This window comes from Tupaia chinensis, unplaced genomic scaffold (assembly GCF_000334495.1).
Source record: "Tupaia chinensis unplaced genomic scaffold, TupChi_1.0 Scaffold000116_1, whole genome shotgun sequence".
Taxonomy (NCBI): Eukaryota; Metazoa; Chordata; class Mammalia; order Scandentia; family Tupaiidae; genus Tupaia; species Tupaia belangeri.
The window spans coordinates 644,742-665,895 of record NW_006159580.1 but is presented as its reverse complement, the minus strand read 5'-3'; the positions used below and the strand labels follow the sequence as shown (position 1 = coordinate 665,895).

At 51.3% G+C, this 21,154-nt stretch overlaps 1 protein-coding gene across 1 annotated transcript in view; it reads left to right on the top strand.

Annotated features, from left to right (window-relative positions):
- DEF6 (DEF6 guanine nucleotide exchange factor) overlaps window positions 1-21,154 on the top strand; it is a 27,843-nt gene that overhangs the window by 2,147 nt on the left and 4,542 nt on the right. Inside the window, exons 2-7 of the mRNA XM_027770203.1 lie at window positions 13,315-13,455; window positions 14,041-14,226; window positions 15,574-15,810; window positions 15,895-16,041; window positions 20,746-20,854; window positions 21,028-21,154. Coding sequence (XP_027626004.1) covers window positions 13,315-13,455; window positions 14,041-14,226; window positions 15,574-15,810; window positions 15,895-16,041; window positions 20,746-20,854; window positions 21,028-21,154 — 947 coding nt within the window. The remainder of the gene's footprint in view (window positions 1-13,314; window positions 13,456-14,040; window positions 14,227-15,573; window positions 15,811-15,894; window positions 16,042-20,745; window positions 20,855-21,027) is intronic.

The following is a 21,154-nucleotide window of genomic DNA, read 5'->3' as shown; positions in this document are numbered from 1 at the left end:
CATCGAACCAACAGCTTCGCTCCCCCAGGAAGGAGAGGCTGCTGCCGTATTTGGTCACTCAGGGCAGACCTCCCAGCAGCGGGTTCTTGACTTCCTATGTAAACCTCTAGCTGGGTCCACAGTAGATGGCAGAAAGTGGATCATCCCAAATCCATCCGCGCAGACACTGCCCACACCCACCTCCGTCCCAGCCTCTGGAATGTCTTGCCAAGGAAATGACAACTGCATGGCTTGCTCCAGGGAGCCATTTCCCCCGTTACCTGTGGCCCTGCAGATCTCTTAGGCTCCCTGTGTCCCTCGTACGTGGAGGCACAGCTCTCCAGTGGTTCCCATGCTCCCGGTGCCGTCAGCCAGTACGACTTCCCGGCCTCTGACTGGGCTGAAGTCTACGTGCCCACCCCCACACGTTGACTATTTCTAGGGAAGAGTCCATGGAGAACTCGCATACTTGAACTGACTGTCACCGTACCTATGTGACAGCTCAGACTGGGCCCACTGCCAGCAGCCTGTCTGGTCACACAGGATCAGTGGTAGAATTCACTCCGACTTAACGGAAAACTTGTCCCCCGGGGAACCTGAGCTAACAGTGGGAGTTTCGGGTGCCAAGGGGGGTGGGGCAGCAATAGCAGGTCCCTGTTAGAGGAGGAAGGCGGGGGACTCCCCCAGACCATCGCAGTGCAGACTGGAATGGGAGGAAGTAGTGATAGTGTTGGGGGTGGGGATGCCGGAAAGGCAAAGGAGTAATAGAGAAGTGGTCAGCAGCCGGAGGAAGAAGCAGATGCGATAAACCAGCAGGGCCCACTCCCCTCCCCTGAGAAGGCTAAAGGATGAGGGAAGAGACCTCGGGATGCACCTGTTCTTACTAAAACTGTCCCTAGCGTTGGGGTCCTTGGTTGGGACCAGATTCGTACCAGCCCGGGGCAGTCTGTGTCTGTGTGTGACAGTTGTCATTTCTCCCCTGATGTGTTGTAGAGGGGCTGCCATTGACTGTCCTGGGCAGACCCATAAAGAAAACAGAGGAGGGACCAACAGTTAGCATAATGGCTATGTCACTGGACTCCCATGTAGTCGACTGTGGTTCACGTCCCAGACCCGGTGACTTAAAATTCACGCTGGGCGCATGTGTGTGCATGCCCAAGATCCCGAGAGGAGAATCGAGGAGAAGGGATTGCAGAGGAGAAGGGATTGCGGCATGGCCCCCTGGGGGATGATTTCTCGCTTTCTGTCTCTCTGTCTCTCTCTGTCTGGTGAGCACACGCGCCCTATAGCAAAAACCCCTCTCAAAAAAAGAAAAAAAAAAAAAAAAAAGCCCAAGGAGTAGTTGTGTTCCCTGGAGAAAAGAAAGTTTGGGAGGGAACCCAGGTGCAGTTTACTTCACTTTGAATTCTCTTAGAAAGTGCCATGCAGAGGGCCAGCAGGTGTCATGGTGGTTAAGGTGCTGGACTTCCACATGGCTGACCATGGTTCGAGTCCCAGACTTGGTGTCTTGAGCACATGCTTTCTTCCTCTCTTTGATGAGCGCACGTACCCTATAGAAAATTAAATAATAACTTAAATACGGACTGGCAGGTGGTGTGGTGGTTAAAGCGCTGGACACTCCCACATGGCTGACCGTCATTTGAATCTGGGACCAGGTTTCTCTCTCTCTCTCTCTCTCTCTCCCTATATATATATATATGGTTGAATTAGAATAAATGAGTGAATGAATAACATTAAATAAGTCTTTAAAAGCAATAAGTTAAATAATTCTTTTTTAAGAATTATTTTATTTTTTTTGTTTATTATTTAATTTGAACAAAGAGGGGAAGAGAGAGAGAGAAAGTGGAAAAACAAGCTGCCAGGTCCAGCACTTGAACCACAGTCAGCCAGTGGGAGTCTAGCACTTTAACCACCAGGCCACCTGCCAGCCCCTAAATAATTCTTTTTTTTTTTAAATAAAGTACAATGCAGGGCCAGCAGGTGGCATGGAGGTTAAGGCTGTGGATCCCACATGGCCAACTGGGCAGTTCAGGTCCTGGATGTGTGACTTGAAAATCACTCCAGGCACATGTGTGTGCATGCCCAGAATCCTGAGAGGAGAAGGGATTGCAGTGCGGCCTTCCCCCCATGGAGGCTGATTTCTCATTTCCCTTTCTTTCTCTAGCAAGTGCACACGCCTTATAGCAAAACTGAAAAGAAAGTGCAGTGCAGCGGCACAGCAGTGGCACCGTACTCTGCTGGAAGCCGTAGGGAAGATCCAGGTTTGGTTTCCAGATCAACTTGTACATGCCAGGCACACATGTGCGTATACTCCCAGTACTGCAGCATGAGACCCTGTGGAGGGTGCTTGTCTTTCTCGTGAAAGAAAGAACATTTCAAGTTAGAAAAATATACAGGGGACCAGCAGGTGGTGTAATGTTACGTTGCTGGACCACCTTAGTAGTCGACCACCTTCAAATCCCGGACCCAGCAGCTTGAAACACACAGGGTGCGTGTGCGTGCCCAAGATCCCAAGAGGACAATGGAGGTGAAGGGATTGCAATGTGGCCATCCCCCCTGGAGGGTGATTTCTCGCTTTCTGTCTCTGTCTCTCTCTGTCTCTCCAGCAAGCACATGTGCCCTATAGCAAAAATTTCTCTAAAAAAAAACAATGGCTTATGTCCACTTGGGTTGAGAACAGTGGAAATAGACCAGTGGGTGTGGCACTTCTGCCCAGGATAGGTTTATGTTAAACACAAAACTTCCTATGAGTTAAGGGTTGTGCGTTTTTGCAGCAAACCCAGAGCTTTCTCTAAAGAACTTCAAGAAATGGGGCCGGCAGGTGGAATGGTGGTTGAGGTGCTGGACACTCCCACACGGCCAACCACAGTTCAAGTCCCGGACCTGGTGTCTCTCTCTGTGTCTCTCTCTGGTCAAATTAAAATAAATGAAAGAATAAATTAAATTAAATAAATAGTTCTTTTAAAAAAAACTTCAAGAGAGACTAGCCTTCCTGACAGAGGGCTCTAGAGAAGGGACCCTTTGGTGGGTTTCCTAGTGGCCATGCCCTCTTCCTCAGGGGAGCAACTTTGATGTAGGCCTCATGGGAGATCAGCTGGAGATCTGGCTTCTTCCCTCCCTGGCTGCCAGGCAGCAAGGGCAGAGACGTGGATGGGGCAGGGTATCCCTGATTCGAGCAGCTTAGAAGGCGGCCTATGACTCGCATTGACTGGCAGGAGCTGGGGCAGGGAGGGAGGGCATCCTGAGGCCTCCCAGGCTCCTGAGCCTCCAGCTGACACGGGCGACCCCAGAGCCCAGGAGGGCTTCGTCCCCACAGAGAACGTCTGAGCCTCAGGCTCTGCCTCCTCCTTGGTGGAGGGCAAGGTTAAGAGCAGCTCCAGTCCAGCAACCTTCCGACTAGGGTCATCAGCTTTGTCTTAACCCCCTGTGAACTTGAGGGGTAGGATGTGGGTCAAGAGGGGAAGATGAGGGACCAGCAGTTGGCGTGATGGCTATGTCACTGGACTCCCATGTAGTTGACTGTGGTTCAAGTCCCAGACCCAGTGGCTTAAACTCACGCCAGGCACGTGTGCGTGTGTGCCCAAGATCCCCAGAGGAGAATGGAGGAGAAAGGATTGCGGCATGGCCATCCCCCCTGGGGAGTGATTTCTCACTTTCTATCTCTCTGTCTCTCTCTCTTTCTGGTGAGCCCTGGGCAAAAAAACCCCCCCCCCCAAAAAAAAAAAAAAAAAAAAGAAGGGAGGAAGATTGAATGACATGCAAAGCACCTGACGCAGCACTCCGAGGGCTTAGACCTCTACTGCTACCATGGGCAAGTCACTGCCAGTCTCTGAGCCACCATTCTCATCTATAAAGCAAAACGGTTCCTCTGGGGATCACCGAGCCATCCAGCGAGCCAAGGAAAGTAACAAAAAGTACTGGGTCGTTGGAAAAGTCATGACACAGGACCAGCAGATGGCATCATGGTTATGTCACTGGACTCCAGGTAGCCGACTGCACTTTGAGTCCCGGACCCAGCTTAAAACTCATGCTGGGTGTGTGTGTGTGTGTGTGCATGCCCAAAATCTCAAGAAGAGATGGGAACCAGCAGTTAGCATAATGGCTATGTCGCTGGACTCCCATGTAGTTGACTGCGGTTTGTGTCCCAGACCCGGTGGCTTAAAACTCACACCGGGCGCATGTGCGTGCGTGCCCAAGATCCCGAGAGGAGAATGGAGGAGAAGGGATTGCGGCATGACCATCCCCCCTGGGGGGTGATTTCTCGCTTTCTGTCTCTCTGTCTCTCTCTGTCTGTCTGGCGAGCGCACACGCCCTGTAGCGAAAACCTCTCAAAAAAAAAAAAAATCTCAAGAAGAGAGTGGAGGAGAAGGGATTGCAGTGTGACCATCTCCCCAGGGCGTGATTTCTCCCTTTCTGTCTCTGTCTCTCCAGAGAACACTCACATCCTATAGCAAAAACTCTCTTAAAAACAAAAAGAAAGGAAGAAAAGTCATGATGCATCTTTGCATAGAAAAACACAGGGAAACCCATCATGACTTTCCTGACGACCCAGGACATCAAGTAGGTGAAGTGACCCTTGGCGCAGCGTCTCCTCTCCCTCTGAGCCCGTGCTTCCTTTGCTGCCCGTACCCAGCCCCTCTAGCCCCGTGTCGTTCTCAGCAGGTTTCACAGCTAACGCAGACTCCCACCTGTGCACATGCTCAGCGCCCCCCCAATCATCATCCTTATGCTTTAGAAACCCTCACACACATTCAGTGACCCTTCAACTAATCTGTGTCTTTTAAAAGGATCACTTGGTATCTAGATTCATTTAAAGGCCATTTAGAAGGAAGAGAGTATTCATTCTTTCTGAAGCCATTGCTCAGTGCTTTTAAGCAAAACCCCAAACCCCTCTGTCCGCATCTACTCCCTGGTCAGCCCGGGCCGCAGCATCCTGGAGGCTGGGAACTGCTGAGCCCGAGCGGTCTTCCCTCGCTTCTTGTCCCCGCTGGGAGTTGGAGCTCTCCAAGGCCCTAGAGGAGAACCACTCCCCCCACATGCCGTCAGAGGAGAGATGAATAGCTGAGGCCGCTCAGAGGCCACCGGCTGCCTGTGTGGGTGGGAAGACTGAGGGAGTCCTCTCTGAAGGAGCTTGAGTGGCAACTTGTGAAAGAGACAGACACCTGGGCCCCACCCCTGGAAACTCTGAGTCAGTATGTCTGGGGGTGGGGGTGCGGAGAAGACACTCCCCAGGTGATTCTAACGCTCAGCCAGAGCCAATTGGAATAGAGACAATGGGCAGGGCTTTGGCCTTAGACCTTGGGCAAGACACTGCACCTCTGGAGCCTTGGTGTGCTCATCTGTAAAATGAGGATAATGAGAGCACCTGCCTCCAGGGCCGAGGCTTGATTGAGATCTGCAAGTGAGCTCCTGCCCGCCACGCCTCTACCCTGCCATTTCCTTTCCAGCAGGATCCCTCCCTGGTCACACCTTCCCCACACCCAGGCACAGGAAGCCTGGTGGTCAGGGCTGCCCCGCTCTCTGGGGCGAGACTCTGAGCCCCGAGTGTCTGGACACTTGGATTCTTCTTTGTCTCGATACCTGACAGCTGGCAGGTCAGAGCCTCTGCCCTGGGCTCCGGAGTCCAGTGGTAAAAGGCCCAGGTGAGGAAAATGGGCGGAGTAGGTCCTGGAGGGCAGAGTGGGCCAAGAGCCAAGGAGAGAAACAGCTCAACAGCTGTGTGACTACGGGCAGGGTCCACCCTGGCTTGAGCGATCGGGGGTCACACATTATCTCCCGGAACTCCCTTTTTAGGGGTATGAGAACTGAGGCCCGGGAAGGTTCGTACGCTCAGATGCAGTACCTGCCTCTCTGGTGTGTGTGTTTTTCCTACTTCTGCCCATGAAGCACGCATGTTCATTTGGTAAATACTTATAGAACATCCAGGCCCAGCGATGAGGCGGAGAGCAATCCAAAGCCCGCCACCCTGCGCTGGCCTTCTAGTCGGGGGACACCCTAAACTAAGTAAATACATAAAGGGGGTGGTAGGGTGGAGGATGATCTGTGACCTGGAGGAAGAGAAAGCAGAAGCAGAAACAGGGAGTGAGGGGCTCCAGGGCATTGGGTGATCAGGGGAGGCCTCCCTGTGAAGGTGCCATCTGAGTAAAACGGAGGGAAGAAGAGGGGCCTGCCTGCGAGAGGAGGGTCCCAGGCTGCGGAAGACCCTGAGGCAAGCGTATGCGTGGCCCATTTGAGGAGCAGCAAGGAGGAGGCCAGTGTGGATGAGGTCAGAAAAGGTGTGTTAGGCGGGTCACATCCAACCTGGAGGCCTCTGGAATGGCTTGTGCTTTGACTCTGAAAACGATGGGAAGCCACTAGATTCGAGGAGGCAGAAACAGTGAGCTGAGCGTGTGGGGGGCATTCTACTCATCTCTGAACTGAAGTCGGGGTAAGGATTAGAGTCCTTGCCACCCTGGAGGAGGGTACAGCGCCCAGAACTGCGCACACAGAGCAACAACGGATGTTGCTGCAGAGCCACTTAATAACAGGGCACGTTAATAACAGTAGTTAAAGGCGCCCTTTGGTTTTTCTCCCCTAGGATTGTTTTAGTTATTTATTGTAAAGAATTATTTATTTATTTAATTGCATTTGTTGTTATTGTTATTTTTATTTGACCAGAGAGAGAAAGAGAAAGCAAGCCACCAGGTCAGGGACTTGAACCATGGATGGCCATGTGGGAATTCAGCACCTTTAACCACCACACCGACCTGCTAGCCCCCTAGGATTATTTTAAATTGTTGGCATAAAAACAATATATGCTCCTCGTTTAAAAACAAAATCAGTAGAAGAAAATAACATTAAAGAAGATGAGGGCCAGCAGGTGGCATGGAGGTTCAGGCGCTGGATCCCCCTAGCTAGCTACTACGCAGACTGGCAGCTTGAAGATCATGCCAGGCCCGTGTGCGTGCATGCTGGAGAGAAGAATGGAGGAGAAGGAGCTGCTCATGGCCATCCCCCTCGGAGGGTGATTTCTCACTTTCTCTCTCTGGAGAATGCACATGCCCTTTAGGGAAAAAAAAAAGAAACATTATAAAAGTAAAACATATTTACTCATTTGAAAATTCAGAGTAGAGAAAAATATAATAAATGTTACAAACATTACTCCTCTACCCTCCATCCCTCTCTCTGCAGCGAGTCGGGAGGATATCTGTTAACAGTTCACTGAGGCTTCCAGATTTTTGCTGTTGTTGTCGGGGGCTCGTACGCTAAAGAGAGAGAGACAGAGAGATAAGAAAGCACTCCCCTGTGGGGAAGGGTCATGTGCAATCCTCCTCTATCTCTTCCTTCCTAGTTTTGGGCACACATGCACATGCGCCCAGTGTGTTTCTCAAGCCACCAGATCCAGGACCCAAACTGCATCGTTAGCTATGTGGGATCCACCTGCATTAGCCATGAGGCTGCAGAGCAAGCCATGCTTTTTCTTTCCCTTTTTTTCTTCGTTTTGCTATGAGGCACATGCGCTCAACAGAGAGAGAGGGAGAGAAACAGTGAGCAATCACTCCCAAGGGGGATGGTCATAACACAGTCCCTTCTCCTCGATTCTCCTCCCAGAATTTTGAGCACACACACGTGCCCAGAGTGATTTTAAAGCCAGCAGGCCTGGGACTCAAACCACGAAGTCACCCATGTGGGATCCAGCCATTTTAACCACTATGCCACCTGCTGGCCCTCCGTTTTTACTCCGTGCAAATAAGCATGCTAAGTTGAACCATATGGAATATCTGACATGTGATCATTTCGACCTACTAAAACAGCTGTTTCTTATGATTCCATCTCATTTTTGCATATGTATTTATTTTACAAACATTTATTACCTTTCAAAAGAGTTTTGCTCTGGAATGCGTGTGCTCGCTGGAGAGAGAGAACGAGAGAGAGGGAAAGTGAAAAACTACCCCCCTCCCCCAAGGGGGATGGCCACACTGCAATCCCTTTTCCTCCATTCTCGTCTCAGGATTCAGAGCAGATGCACGCATGCACCTGGCCTATTTTTCAAGCTGCCGGGTCTGGGGTGTGAACTATGCTATCAGCCGTGTGGGATCTAGCTGCCTTCCCCACCACACCACCTGGCTGGCCCTGTTTCAGAAGCATTTCATTCTGCAGCTTGCTTTTTCCACAGGCCAGCACGGGATGCATATCATTCAGTGTATCAGCTACCATGCTAAGTTCTCCACTCCAAAGCCCTTTGTGCAGGCCCCGTCATTACCTTCACAGAAAAAGAGACGAAAGTCTTACAATAATTGGGACCAGCAGGTGGCATGGTGGTTAAGGTGCTGGATTCCCACATGGCTGACCATGGTTTGAGTTCTGGACCCCATCACCATGAAAATCACACTGGCTATATCAGTGTACATGCCCCAAATCCTGAGAGGAGAAGGGAGGAGAAGAGATTGCAGCATGGACATCCTCCCTGGGGAGTGATTTCTCACTTTCCTTCTCTCTCTGTCTCTCCCCAGAAAGCACACACACCTTATGGGGAAAAAAAGAAAAAAAAAAGAAATTATTTACTGATAAGCACACAAGTGGCAGAAGTAAAATCTTTTTTTTTTTTTTAAGTTTGGTTATAGGGCCCATGTGCACCAGGGGGAGTAAGAATGAGAGAAAGAAAGAAATCACCCCCTAGGTGGGATGGCAATGCAGCAATCCCTTCTCCTCCATTCCCTTCTCGGGAGGCCTTGTGGATCCTGCCACCAGCTGGCCCACCGAAGTAAGCGCTTTCCAAGCACACATTAGCGGCCCATGACATGGTGTGCCTGGCCCCTTCTGGGGGAGCCTCAGGTGTCTCCAGGCCTCTACGTATAAACGATGCTTCGATGAGCATTCTGTGCCTGTAGCTCTGTCCCCTTGAGCATCTGTAGGTAGGTCAAGTACATCATGCCCAATTTTAACGTTAGCAAACTTGCTCACCCTAAAACAAGACTACCAATTCTCACCTGACCGGCAGGGCATTAGGGTTCCCATTTGTCCACAACCTCAGTACCTGACATTAGCCATGTTTTGCATCTGTGTCAATTCGTTGGATAAAAAGCAGCACTTTTGGGATCAGCAGTTAGCGTAATGGCTATGTCACTGAACTCCCATGTGGTTGACTGCGGTTCAAGTCCCGGACCCGGTGGCTTAAAACTCACGCTGGGTGCGTGTGCATGCGTGCCCAAGATCCTGAGAGGATAATGGAGGAGAAGGGATTGCGGCATGGCCATCCCCCCTGAGGGGTGATTACTCGCTTTCTGTCTCTCTGTCTCTCTCTGTCTCTCTGGTGAGCGCACGTGCCCAATAGCAAAAACCTCTCCAAAAAAAAAAAAAAAGCAGCACTTTCCACATGGGCAGGGAACCGACATTCGCTCTGTGCAGATTTGGGTCTGGTAGTTCACACATATCTCACATCAGCCCCTCTCCATGGGGAGTTGTTTTATTTTTTTTCCTTTATTTTTTAATTTGACTAGAGAGGGACAGAGTGAGAGAGTGAGAGAGAGAGAGAAAGTGAGAAAGCAAGTCACCAGGTCCAGGACTCAAACCACGATAGGCCATGTGGGAGTCCAGCACCCTTAATCACCGCACCACCTGCTGCCCCCCCCCTTTTTAAGGGAGATTTTTGCTCACCAGAGAGAGACAGAGAGACAAAGAGAAAGCGAAAAAACACCTCTGGAGGGATGGCCATGCTGCAGTCCCTTCTCATCCATTCTCTTCTTGGGATTTTGGGCACGCACACACATGCGCCCAGTGTGAGTTTAAGCTGCTGGGTCTGGGACTTGAACCACGGTCAGCTATGTGGGAGTCCAGCGACATGACCATTACGCCATCTGCTGGCCCCTCCATGACAGGTATTAGCCCCAGTTTATTGTCAATCTCAACAGGACTCGGCTCAGAGAGAAGGAGCTTTCCCAAATCCCACAACTGGAAAGTGAAGGCCCTTGCCTCCACATCCCCTCATTGGAGTGTAGCTGTTTGGTGTGGACTAAGCAGGAGGCTTCCTCAAAGAGGTGCTTTAAGAGCCTTGAAGAGGGACCTGCAGATAGCATGGTGGTTGGGGGCACTGGACTACCACATGGCCAACCGCAGTTCAAGTCCTGGACCTGGCAGCTTGCTTTCTCACTTTCTGTCTCTCTGTACGGGTCCAGCAGGTGGTGTGGTGGTTAAAGCGCTGGACTCCCATGTGACTGACAATGGTTCAAGTCCCGGACCTGGTGGCTTGCTTTCTCACTTTCCCCTCTCACTTTTGTTCTTGCTCTATCCCTCTCTGGTCAAATTTAAATACATAAATAACGTTAAATAAAATAATTCTTTTTAAAGAATAATTTATTTAACTTTATTTATTCGCTCATTTATTTTCATTTGATCAGAGAGAGACACACAGAGAGAAAGAGAGGAAATGAGAAAGCAAGCCACCAGGTTCGGGAATCGAACCATGGTCGGTCATGTGGAACTGTCCAGCGCCTTAACCACTATGCCACCTGCTGGTCCTCAATAAAATCATTCTTAAGGGGCCAGCAAGTGATGGGGTAGTTAAGAGCACTGGACTCCAACATGGCTGACTGTGGTTTGAGTCCGAGACCTGGCAGCTTGCTTTCTCATTCTCTCTCTCACTCTGTCCCTCTCTAGTCAAATAATAAATGAATAAATAAAAAGTTAAATACAAAAATTCTTTTAAAAATCAAAATTAAAAAATAATTCTTAAATAAAAAAGAGGCTTGAAGAAAGATAAGGACATGGGTAGTTTGAAAAGATGCCAAGAGATAGCGGATGGGAGTACGTGAAACTTTAGAGTGACACTTGTCACTCCAGCAGTGGTCTGTGGACTATGGGCATTACTGGACTTCAAGTGCGAGCATGAAGTCCGTGGCACCTTGGTTTCCTGTGACCGCAGATGTGTGAGTCAGGACTTTCCTGGTAGTAGTGATAAAACCAAACTCAAAGGACTTAGTTAAGGTAGAGGGTGTTCATTAGCTCCCCAACCAGAACTCTAGGGACGGCTGCCCAGAGGGAGGAGGGGGGACAAAGAAACACTGACTCCGTGCCGGGCCGCCCAGCTCCTACTTTGCCTCGTGTTCTTCTCTCTCCAAACGGAATATGGTGAGAGCTCGGCGCACAGGCCGTCTCTGAGGCAGTGCCAGGGCCTGCCTCCAAGGACCTGCCTCCAAAGCGCACTTCCGGGGGCGCAGGAAACCGTAACTACAGCACCAGTGGACTGCATGTGGTGTGCAGGAGAGGACCTGGGTGTTGTGGGACGTGAAGGTGAACAGAGGCCTTGTCTTGCGGGTTCACCACCCTGCTGGGGAGAAGGCTCAGGATCGCGATGCCGACAGGGAGGCCACCCCGGAGACAGGCACGCTTAGTTCCAACCTCACCTCTGCCATTTCTTCTTGAATTTTCCGAGCTTTCATATCTTCATTTGAAAGCAGGAATAGTAATGTGTATGGAGGTGGTGGCGGACACTAGGAATGAGGTATAAAAACGTGTCATGCAGTGGCTGGCACATGGTCAGCGTGCAAATAGTGACACACTTAGTCATTCACACTGCCTGTGTTAAGTGCCATAGCAGAATTATTCCCAAGTTTATTTTTACCAGATCTTTTCTTTTTTTAAAGAAGAATTATTGGGGCCTGTCAGGTGGTGTGGTGGTTAAGGACGCTGGACTCCCACATGGCCGACCGTGGTTCGAGTCTCAGACCTAGTTAGTGGCTTGATTTCTCACTTTCTCTCTCTTGCTCTCACTCTGTCCCTCTCCAATCAAATTAAAAATAAATAAATAAATAAAGTTAAATTTAAAAATTCTTTAAAAAAAGAATTGGGACTAAGCAGACGGCGTGGTGGTTAAATGTGCTGGAGTCCCACATGGCTGCCCGTGGTTCAGGTCCTGGACCTAGTGGCTTGCTTCCTTGCTTTCCCTCTCTCTCTTTCTCTGTCTCTCTCTAAACAAACTGGAAAATACTAATAATAAAGTTAAAAGAAAATAGTTCTTTAAAAAATTATTTTATTTAACCTCTATTTATTTATTTATTTATTTATTTATTTAAATTTGACGATAGTGAGAGAGAGGGAGAGAGAAGGAAAGTGAGAAAGCAAGCTGTCAAGTCCGGGACTCGAACCATGGTAACCATATGGGAGTCCAGCACCCTTAGCCAGCACACCACCTGCTAGTCCCTTACCATATCTTTTCAAACTTCAACCTCTTTGCTTTCTTTTTACTTTTTACATATTTATTTATTTAATTTTAATATTATTATTTTTAAATTTCACTAAGGAGAGAGAAAAAAAGAAAGTGAGAAAGCAAGCCTCCAGGTCCAGGACTCAAGCACAGTCAGCCATGTGGGAGTCCAGTGCCTTAACCGCCATGCCACCTGCCAGCCCCCAACATCTTTGTTCTAATATCGTAGATGTGCTCAGCAAACCCATGTTTTCCCTGCACACCGTCATGACTGCCATCCCTCGAAGCCCTGCCTTCCCCATTCTCACAGACCATTATTATGCCCCTTCGTCTTTTTTTCTTTTTCTAATTGTTAGTGTGCTTTTGGTTTTGTTTTTTAGTGTATGTATTTCTTCCATCAGTGAGACAGAAAGAAAGAGAGGCAGTGCTCCTGACAGGGTCTTGATCCGCCCCCAACCTCAGCCAGTCCTGGGTCAGGGGCACGTGTGCCCGACACACTCAGGAAGGTCTCCAGACACAAACCCAGAACCTCCGTATGGGTGCCAGCCTCACAGAGCACCGCATTTTACCACAGCGCCACCCTCTGGTTCCGGTCCTCTCCAGTTGCCTTCAGTCTTCTGAGGGGCCCTTCTCAAAGCATACGTAGCTGGGTCCTGGGTACGCAGCAGCCTGGACAGGGGCTTTAATGGGAACAGTGACAAACTCAGGGCTTCTGCGTCCCCCCTGTAGACAGCCCAGGGTCGTGGGAAGCCCTTGAGCCTCGGAATGTGCTAGCGCTGGATCTGATCCCAGGTTCTTGCTCACTGGGGGCCCTTGGGCAAGTGACGGAGCCCGTTGTACCTTAGGGTCCTTGTCTGCGGTAAGAGGGCACCGATGCGCACTCGAGTGTGGCTGTCTGGGTCTGAACTATCTCGGGGACTCGAGGCTTTTTTCACGTGTAAAAGGGAGGTAGAATAGTTGCTGAGGGGGTTAAGTTCATGACATAGGAAGTGCTTAGCTCTGCGCTCGCTACCTGGGGTATGTTTTAGCTACTGAACTGAACAGCGTGCAGAGAACTAGGCCAGGAGGCCAGTAGGGTGGAGCAGGGAGTGGGAAGCAGCCTTCGGCCCAGCTTCGGTTGGGGTGCAGGAAAGCAAACTGCCACTCTGTCCCAGGTGCTGTCCCACAACCTATACACAGTCCTGCACATCCCCCACGACCCCGTGGCACTGGAGGAGCACTTCCGGGATGATGACGATGGCCCTGTGTCCAGCCAGGGCTACATGCCCTACCTCAACAAGTACATCCTGGACAAGGTGAGGCCTAGCTCGCAGGACCCCTCACCCCGCCACTGCCCCAGACTGGCCAGACCCCTCGCCCCGGCCCTTCCTGCCTGCTCTGTCCACGTCTACTCATCCCCATACCCCAGCCTCCTGTCTCCCGCTTGTTCCTCTCAGTTTACTCCCATGGTGTCTCCACTCCCGGCCTGCAGCCTTCCCATCGTCTTCCACCGCACCCCTGCCTGACCCACCTCCAGCACCCAGCTATAACCACTGTGAAGGGCCCTCCAGCACGCCCCAGTACCATCACCCTGCTCTTCCTCCCTGTCACTGTCTTCCCAGGTTCTTGACTGTCCACTCCCTGCCTGGGCGTCCCTCCTTTCTTCCCTGGACAGGGGAACCAGAGTTTCTCTGTTGGCAGGGGCTGGGGCGTGGGTAGGTGTGCTGGGGACGTGTGGGTGGTTGAATCCAGCTAGTTGCCTTGTAATCGGCTCAGAGGTTCCTCAAGTTAGAGCCCTGGGCTGGGCCGGGCAGGGAGCAGGGGGAGAGATGAAGCTAAGAATGCAGGCTTGCGGGTAAAGCGGGGAAGGGGCAGCTGGCTGACTTGTGGGCCTGGGGCAGGTGGAGGAGGGGGCTTTCGTTAAAGAGCACTTCGACGAGCTGTGCTGGACCCTGACGGCCAAGAAGAACTACCGAGCAGACAGCAATGGAAACAGCATGCTCTCCAACCAGGATGCCTTCCGCCTCTGGTGCCTCTTCAACTTCCTGTCTGAGGACAAGTACCCTCTGATCATGGTTCCTGATGAGGTGAGGGTGACAACAGCCTCAGGGATTGAGTCACTTGGGGCCCGTCCTCAGCAAACCTACGAGGGAGGCGAGGTCACCTTCTCACAGCCCCTTCCTTCGCTGTCTCCCCACGCTGGTGCACACCCAGCCGTCCCCAGATACCTGGATCTGCCCAGGACCCAGATCTTCCCTTTCGGTCTTCTGAAGAGCCAGGGCAGACTCAGCCCAGGGCCCAGAGAGGAGGCACCGTGGGAGAAGAGGTCCCGGCCTGCTGTCCACCCACTCCTGCCCTCTCTTCCCCACTCTTCCCTGCCCGTTCAGCCCACAGTCCTCTTGTGACTGAGGAGAGGCCAGGAGGGATTGAAATCTTTAGGGAAGAGGGGCTCAGATTGGCTGTCTGCCCCTCCCCACCCTGTGCCTGGTCCCCTGCCCAGGCTCTGGAGCCAGATGGAGGGTACAAGGAGTCCTCGCACAATTACCTGCCCTCAGATTTGTGTCCTCGCTTCGTACCTGGCTCCGAAGAGTGAGGGGAGCCACCAGGGCCCTGCGTTAGTACCCTCTAGTAAGCCCCCAGCTGAGACCCAGTAGCCCCCGGAGTAAAAGTCCTGAAGAGTTTCCCAAGAAGCTGCTGGGGCGGGGCGCGACACCTGTCTATCCGCATGGACACCTGGCTGCCCCCTTCAGAACCCTACCAGCAGGGCGAGGGGCCGCCCAGGCCAGGAGGCCACTTATGCTGAGATCAACATGCAGTGAGAACACGCCGAAGCAGGATGTACCCCAACCACCACTTCCTGTTCCTCTGTAACAGGTTTCCTGTCCCTGCCCTGCTTACACCCACCACCCCCAGCCCCTTCCCTCCCACAAGGGAAGGAGTCCCAGGGGTAGAGACTAGGGCTTGGAATCAGGACTGAATGGGATTTGGGAAATTCCGATCAGGTTCTGAACTCCCTGCCCTGACTTGCTGTGTGACTTAGAGCAAGTCACTTCCCCCTTTGGGCCTTGGTTTTGTCATCTGCAAAGGGAGAGTCATGGAGGCCCCTGGCCTCTCTTCTGGCGTTTTTTATGACTTGTTGCTCTGCTTCACCCTCAAGCTCTCAGCTCCCATCTTGAACTCGCCCTTTAAGGCAGAAAAGAGTAGGACTGGTGACTGGGGAGGGGAAGAGGATGCCTGAGTTGGGATGCAGGCTCCAAGATCCCCACCCAAAACTCTGGTCTTCTCCAGAATTTAGTCCTCTGTCCCCTCCCTCAGCCCCCTGTGCCTGGTCCCCTCTGCCCAGGCACCGGGAGCCAGATGGGAGCGCCCCCTGGTGTCGATGCTGGATACCTGCGGGACTGCCATCCTTAGTCACTGCCTCCCCTCCCCTCCAGGTGGAGTACCTGCTGAAGAAGGTGCTCAGCAGCATGAGCTTGGAGGTGGGCTTGGGTGAGCTGGAGGAGCTGCTGGCCCAGGAGACCCAGGCGGCCCAGAGCACTGGGGGGCTCAGTGTCTGGCAGTTCCTGGAGCTCTTCAACTCGGGCCGCTGCCTTCGGGGCGTGGGGCAGGATACCCTCAGCATGGCCATCCACGAGGTCTACCAGGAGCTCATCCAAGACGTCCTGAAGCAGGTCAGCCATGCTGGGAACTAGGGGAGGACCACCAGGGCGGGTGGGGGTGGTCTGTGAAGCTTCTGACCCTGCTCTGGCCAGCAGGGCTACCTGTGGAAGCGGGGGCACCTGAGGAGGAACTGGGCCGAACGCTGGTTCCTGCTGCAGCCCAGCTGCCTCTGCTACTTCGGGAGTGAGGAGTGCAAGGAGAAAAAGGGCACTATCTCCCTGGATGCACACTGCTGTGTGGAGGTGAGGTGCAGGAGGGGGCGGCGGGCGGGCACCTCGGGGCCCAGAGGCTCCTGAGCCTGGTGCAAAGACAAGGGGTGGGCACGAGGAGGGCAGATGGAAAAAAGCGTCAGGAGCCCAGCTCCCTGTTTAGATTAGCGTAACCCAAACACACCTGGTTGCAGTGTCTCAGGTCAGCACTTAAAGAGAAAAGACCTGAAACCGCAAATCAAATACCAAAGTCGGGAACCAGCAGTTAGCATAATGGCTATGTTACTGGACTCCCACGTGGTCGACTGAGGTTCGCTTCCCAGACCCGGTGGCTTGAAACTCATGCCGGGCACGTGTGCGTGCACGCCCAAGATCCCGAGAGGAGAATGGAGGAGAAGGGATTGCGGCGTGACCATCCCCCCTGGGGGGTGATTTCTTGCTTTCTGTCTCTATGTCTCTCTCTGTCTGTCTGGCGAGCGCACGCGCCCTGTAGCAATAAACTTCTCCTAAATAAATAAAGACCAAAGTCTTTGGGGAATAATGTGAATTTTGCTAAAGATTTCAGAGGCAGCGTCTATCTATACGGCACCTGAAAATCCTCCTAAAGGTCTTTCCCTTTCACCCGAATTCCATTCCAGCTAGCAGCTCTGCACCTCCCCTCCTCCCTCCGTACCCGTACCCCTCTCTTCTCCCTTCCCCACCCTTATCCTTCCTTGACTCTGTTTATTATTACCTTAGAGGTTTTAAGCAAAATATTTTAAATGAAGGGATTTTAAAAGTTCCTGGTAAAATAGAATTAAAGTATGCCAGAAAATTGGTGCCAGAAAATTCTTGGGGCAAGCCAGTAGTGTGGTTAACGTTGCTAGATCCCACGAGGCCGACTGCACAGTTCGAGTTCCAGACATAGTGGCTTGAAAAACATGCTGGGTGCGTGTACATGCCTGCTCCAAAATTGCAAAAGGAAGGAGAGGTGGAGAAGGGACAGTGGTGTAATCACTTCCCATAGCGGTGCTTTCTCACTTTCTCTTTCTGTCTCTCTCTGGCTAATGCATTCACCCTCCGGCAAATGGCAAAATTTTCTTTTTATTTTTTAGGGAGATTTTTGTTATAGGGCAAGTATGCTTGCTGGAGCGAGAAAAAGAGAGAGAAACAGAGAAATCACTCCCCCGCCCCATCCCAGGGGATGCCCACACTACAATTCCTTCTGCTCCATTCTCCTCCTGGAATCTTGGGCATGCACGCACATACGCCCAGTGTGATTTTCAAGCCGCCAGGTCCCGGACTCAAACCACAGTCAGTCATGTGGAAGTCCAGCGAGGTAACCACTACACCATTTACATGGCCCCCAGTTTTGTTTTTTTTTTCTTTAAAATCATACATAGCTTTTTCATAATACATTTCTTTTTTTTTTTTTTTTTAATAGGGGTTTTTGCCATAGGGTGTGTATGCTCACTGGACAGAGAGAGACAGTGAGAAGGAAAGTGAGAAATCACCCCCCAGAGGAGATGGCTATTCTGCAATCCCTTCTCCTCCATTCTTCTCCCAGATCTTGGGCATGCATGCACATGCACCTGGCATGAGTTTCAAGCTACCGGGTCTGGGACTTGAACTGCAGTTGACCATATGAGAGTCCAGAGATGTCATTGCTATGCCATTTGCTGGCCTGTAATACACATTTTCCACAAACTTTTTGAACCCCACCCCATATATATATATATATACATTTATAGATATATATATATGAGTGACATGACCTCTGCAACCATATTAACCATATGAAGTGTACAATTCAGTAGCTTTAAGTGCATTAACGACAGTGCACAACCATCACTATTATCCCCCAACAAACCACCTCTATTAATCAATAACTCCTCATTTTCCCTCCCCCTCCACCCCTGTGACCTCTATTCTACGTCCAATCCCTATGAATTCGCCTGTTCTAGGTACCTTATGTAAGTGGAATCATATCATATTTGTCCTTTCATGTCTGGCTTCTTTCACTTGGCACAATATTTTCTTTTTTTTTCTTTTAAATAATTATTTACTTACTTAATTCCATTTGTTATTATCATTTTCTAGTTTGACCAGAGAGAGCCAGAGAGAAAAGGAAAGTGAGAAAGCAAGCTACCAGGTCTAGGACTCGAACTGCTGTTGGCCATGTGAGAATCCAGTGCCTCTATCCACCATGCCACCTGCTGGCCTGGCACAATATTTTCAAGCTTTACCTATCTTGTAGAATATATCAGTTCTCATTACCCCCCACCCCGTTTTTGCTATAGGGCTTGTGTGCTCATCAGAGAGACAGAGACAAACAGAGATAGAGAAAGTGAGAAATCACCCTCCCCCTCAGTGAGGATGGCCACACCTCAGTCCCTTCTCCTCCATTCCCTTCTTAGGGTTTTGGGCACACATGCATACATGTCTGGTGTGATTTTTAACCCACCAGATCCAGTGCTCGAATCTCGGAATCAACTCTGTGGGACCCAGTGCCATAACTTCCGAGTCACCTGCTGACCTGCCCATTGCTGGGTTTTTTTTTGGTTTGTTTTTTAAGGTGGCCACACCACAATCCCTTCTCTTCCATTTTCCTCTTGGTATTTTGGGCACACATGCACACACACCCAGTATAATTTTCAAGTCAACAGATCCAGGATTTAAACCATGGTTGGCCATATGGGAATTCAGTACCTTAATCATTACACCACCTGTTAGCGCCTGGCCTCATTGCTTTTTAAGGCTGAATAATACTTTGGTTTGTTTCCACCTTTTTGCTGTTGGGAATAATGCTGTAATGAACATTCATGTACACATTTCTGTGTGGATATGTTTTCATTTCTCTTGGGTACCTGCCAGCCAGTGGAATTGCTGGCCATGTGGTGACTCTAACTTTCTGAGGTAGCACCAAACTTTTCCTAGCAGCTACACCATTTTACATCGTCACCAACAGTGTAAGAAGATTCCAGCTTCTCTCTCTCTCTTTTTCTTAAAGAGAGATTTTTGCTATAGGGCATGGGACTTGCTTGCCTGACAGAGATAGAAAGTGAGAAATCCCCCTACGGGAAGGGGAATGGCCACACCGTAATCCTGCCTCCTCCATTCACTTCTTGGGATTTTGGGCATGCATGCACAAGCCCCCGGAGTGAGGCTTTTCCCCCCCAGAGTAAGTTTTAAGCTGCTGGGTCTGGGACTTGAACCTCGGTCGGCTATGTGGGAATCCAGCAACATAACCATTACGCCCTCTGAGGATTTCAGTTTCTTCACATCTTTGCTGATACTTGTTATTTTACCTTTTTAAAAATTATTATCATAGCTGGGAACCAGCAGTTAGCGTAATGGCTATGTCGCTGGACTCCCACGTAGTCAACCGCGGTTCATGTCCCGGACCCGGTGGCTTAAAACTCACGCCGGGCGCGTGTGCGTGCGTGCCCAAGATCCCGAGAGGAGAATGGAGGAGAAGGGACTGTGGCATGACCATCCCCCCTGGGGGGTGATTTCTCGCTTTCTGTCTCTATGTCTCTCTCTGTCTGTCTGGCGAGCGCACGCGCCCTACAGTGAAAAATCTCTCCAAAAAAAAATTATTATCATAGCCATGCTAGGCTCTTTGTTTGTTTGTTTGTTTTGTTTTGTTTTCCCCATAGGGTTCAGGTACTTGCCAGCAGGAGACAGAAAGAGGGAAAGTGAGAAATCATCCCTGAGGGGGATGGCCATGCCGTAGTCTGGTCTCCTCCAGTCTTCCCCTGGGATTCTGGGCACGCACACAAATGTCCACAATGTGGTCCCCAAGCCGTCAGGTCTGGGACTCCAACCACCACTGGCCATGTGAGCCCAGTGGCTCAACCACCATCCCACCTGCTGGCCCAGCTCTTTCCATTTTTGTCACATAAAGAAACAAGTGGTCTGAAATCCCAGCTTCACAAATGGGCTGGACACTTTTCCAGACGTCTCAGAGCCTGGCTTGCTTTATCTTTAATGTGGAGCTAATGGTGCCTGCCTGGCCAGGGCGTATGGGAAGAAGGAATGAAAAGATGCTTGGAAAGCAGGAGTACAGACTATAGAACGGAAGAAGCTCAGTACACGGACCAGCAGGTGGCGTGGGGGTTGAGATGCTGGACTCCCACACTACTAACTGTGGTTCAAGTCCTGGACCTGGCAGCTTGCTTTTTTGTCCCGCCCCTTTGGTCAAATTAAAAAATAATAATAAATAAAATAAATAATTGTTTAGTTAAAAAAAAAAAAAAGCTCAGTATATGGTAGTTGTATTTCCCGTAGTGATTACGTTTAGTGAAGGTGTGGATTTAGTCGTTAGACACCTCAGGTATACCAGCCCTAGAGCAGAGTGGCACTCGGAAGGCACACGAAGAACACCTGAGGGGAAGGAACTGGATCCGCAGGGGTGTGGAAACCAGCGGTGGCGAGAGTGAGGGCCTGGCACACAGGTGTTTGGGCAAGATCTGCAGAAGCGCTGAGTGGCCCCGTGTACCGGGCTCGGCTTCTAGTCCAGGTGGAGAGAGACCAGTAGGAAATCCGCCGCGCCTAGCCTTCAAAGAACACGGGCTGCAGAGTTGTGGGGACACAAGTACCCCTGTCACTAACCATCGCAGCCCGGCCATGCAGGCGGCAGCAGAGCGGAAGGTTCCCAGGGAAGCAGGGGAAGGGCTTGAGCTGGAGCGCCTCTGGGACAGGTACGTCCCTGACCTAGTGAGGCCCACCTGGCTGCGGCCACCTCCCTCCTCCCAGGTGCTGCCGGACCGCGACGGCAAGCGCTGCATGTTCTGCGTGAAGACCGCCACCCGCACGTACGAGATGAGCGCCTCAGATACGCGCCAGCGCCAGGAGTGGACTGCAGGTGGGTGCTCGCTGGGCCGCCTGGGTCTGGCCGGGCCTCGGGAGACTCAGCTGTGAAAAGGGAGTGACAATACTTTGTCCACCGGGAGGCTGGAGAGTGGACCCTAGGAACCCTAAAGACCCTTCTCAGGAGTGGGCTAGGCTCGGGGTAAACCCCTCCCTCTCCCTCGGCAGCTATCCAGACCGCGATCCGGCTGCAGACCGAAGGGAAGACTTCACTGCACAAGGACTTGAAGCAGAAGAGGCGCGAGCAGCGGGAGCAGCGAGAGCGGCGCCGGGCTGCCAAGGAGGAGGAGCTGCT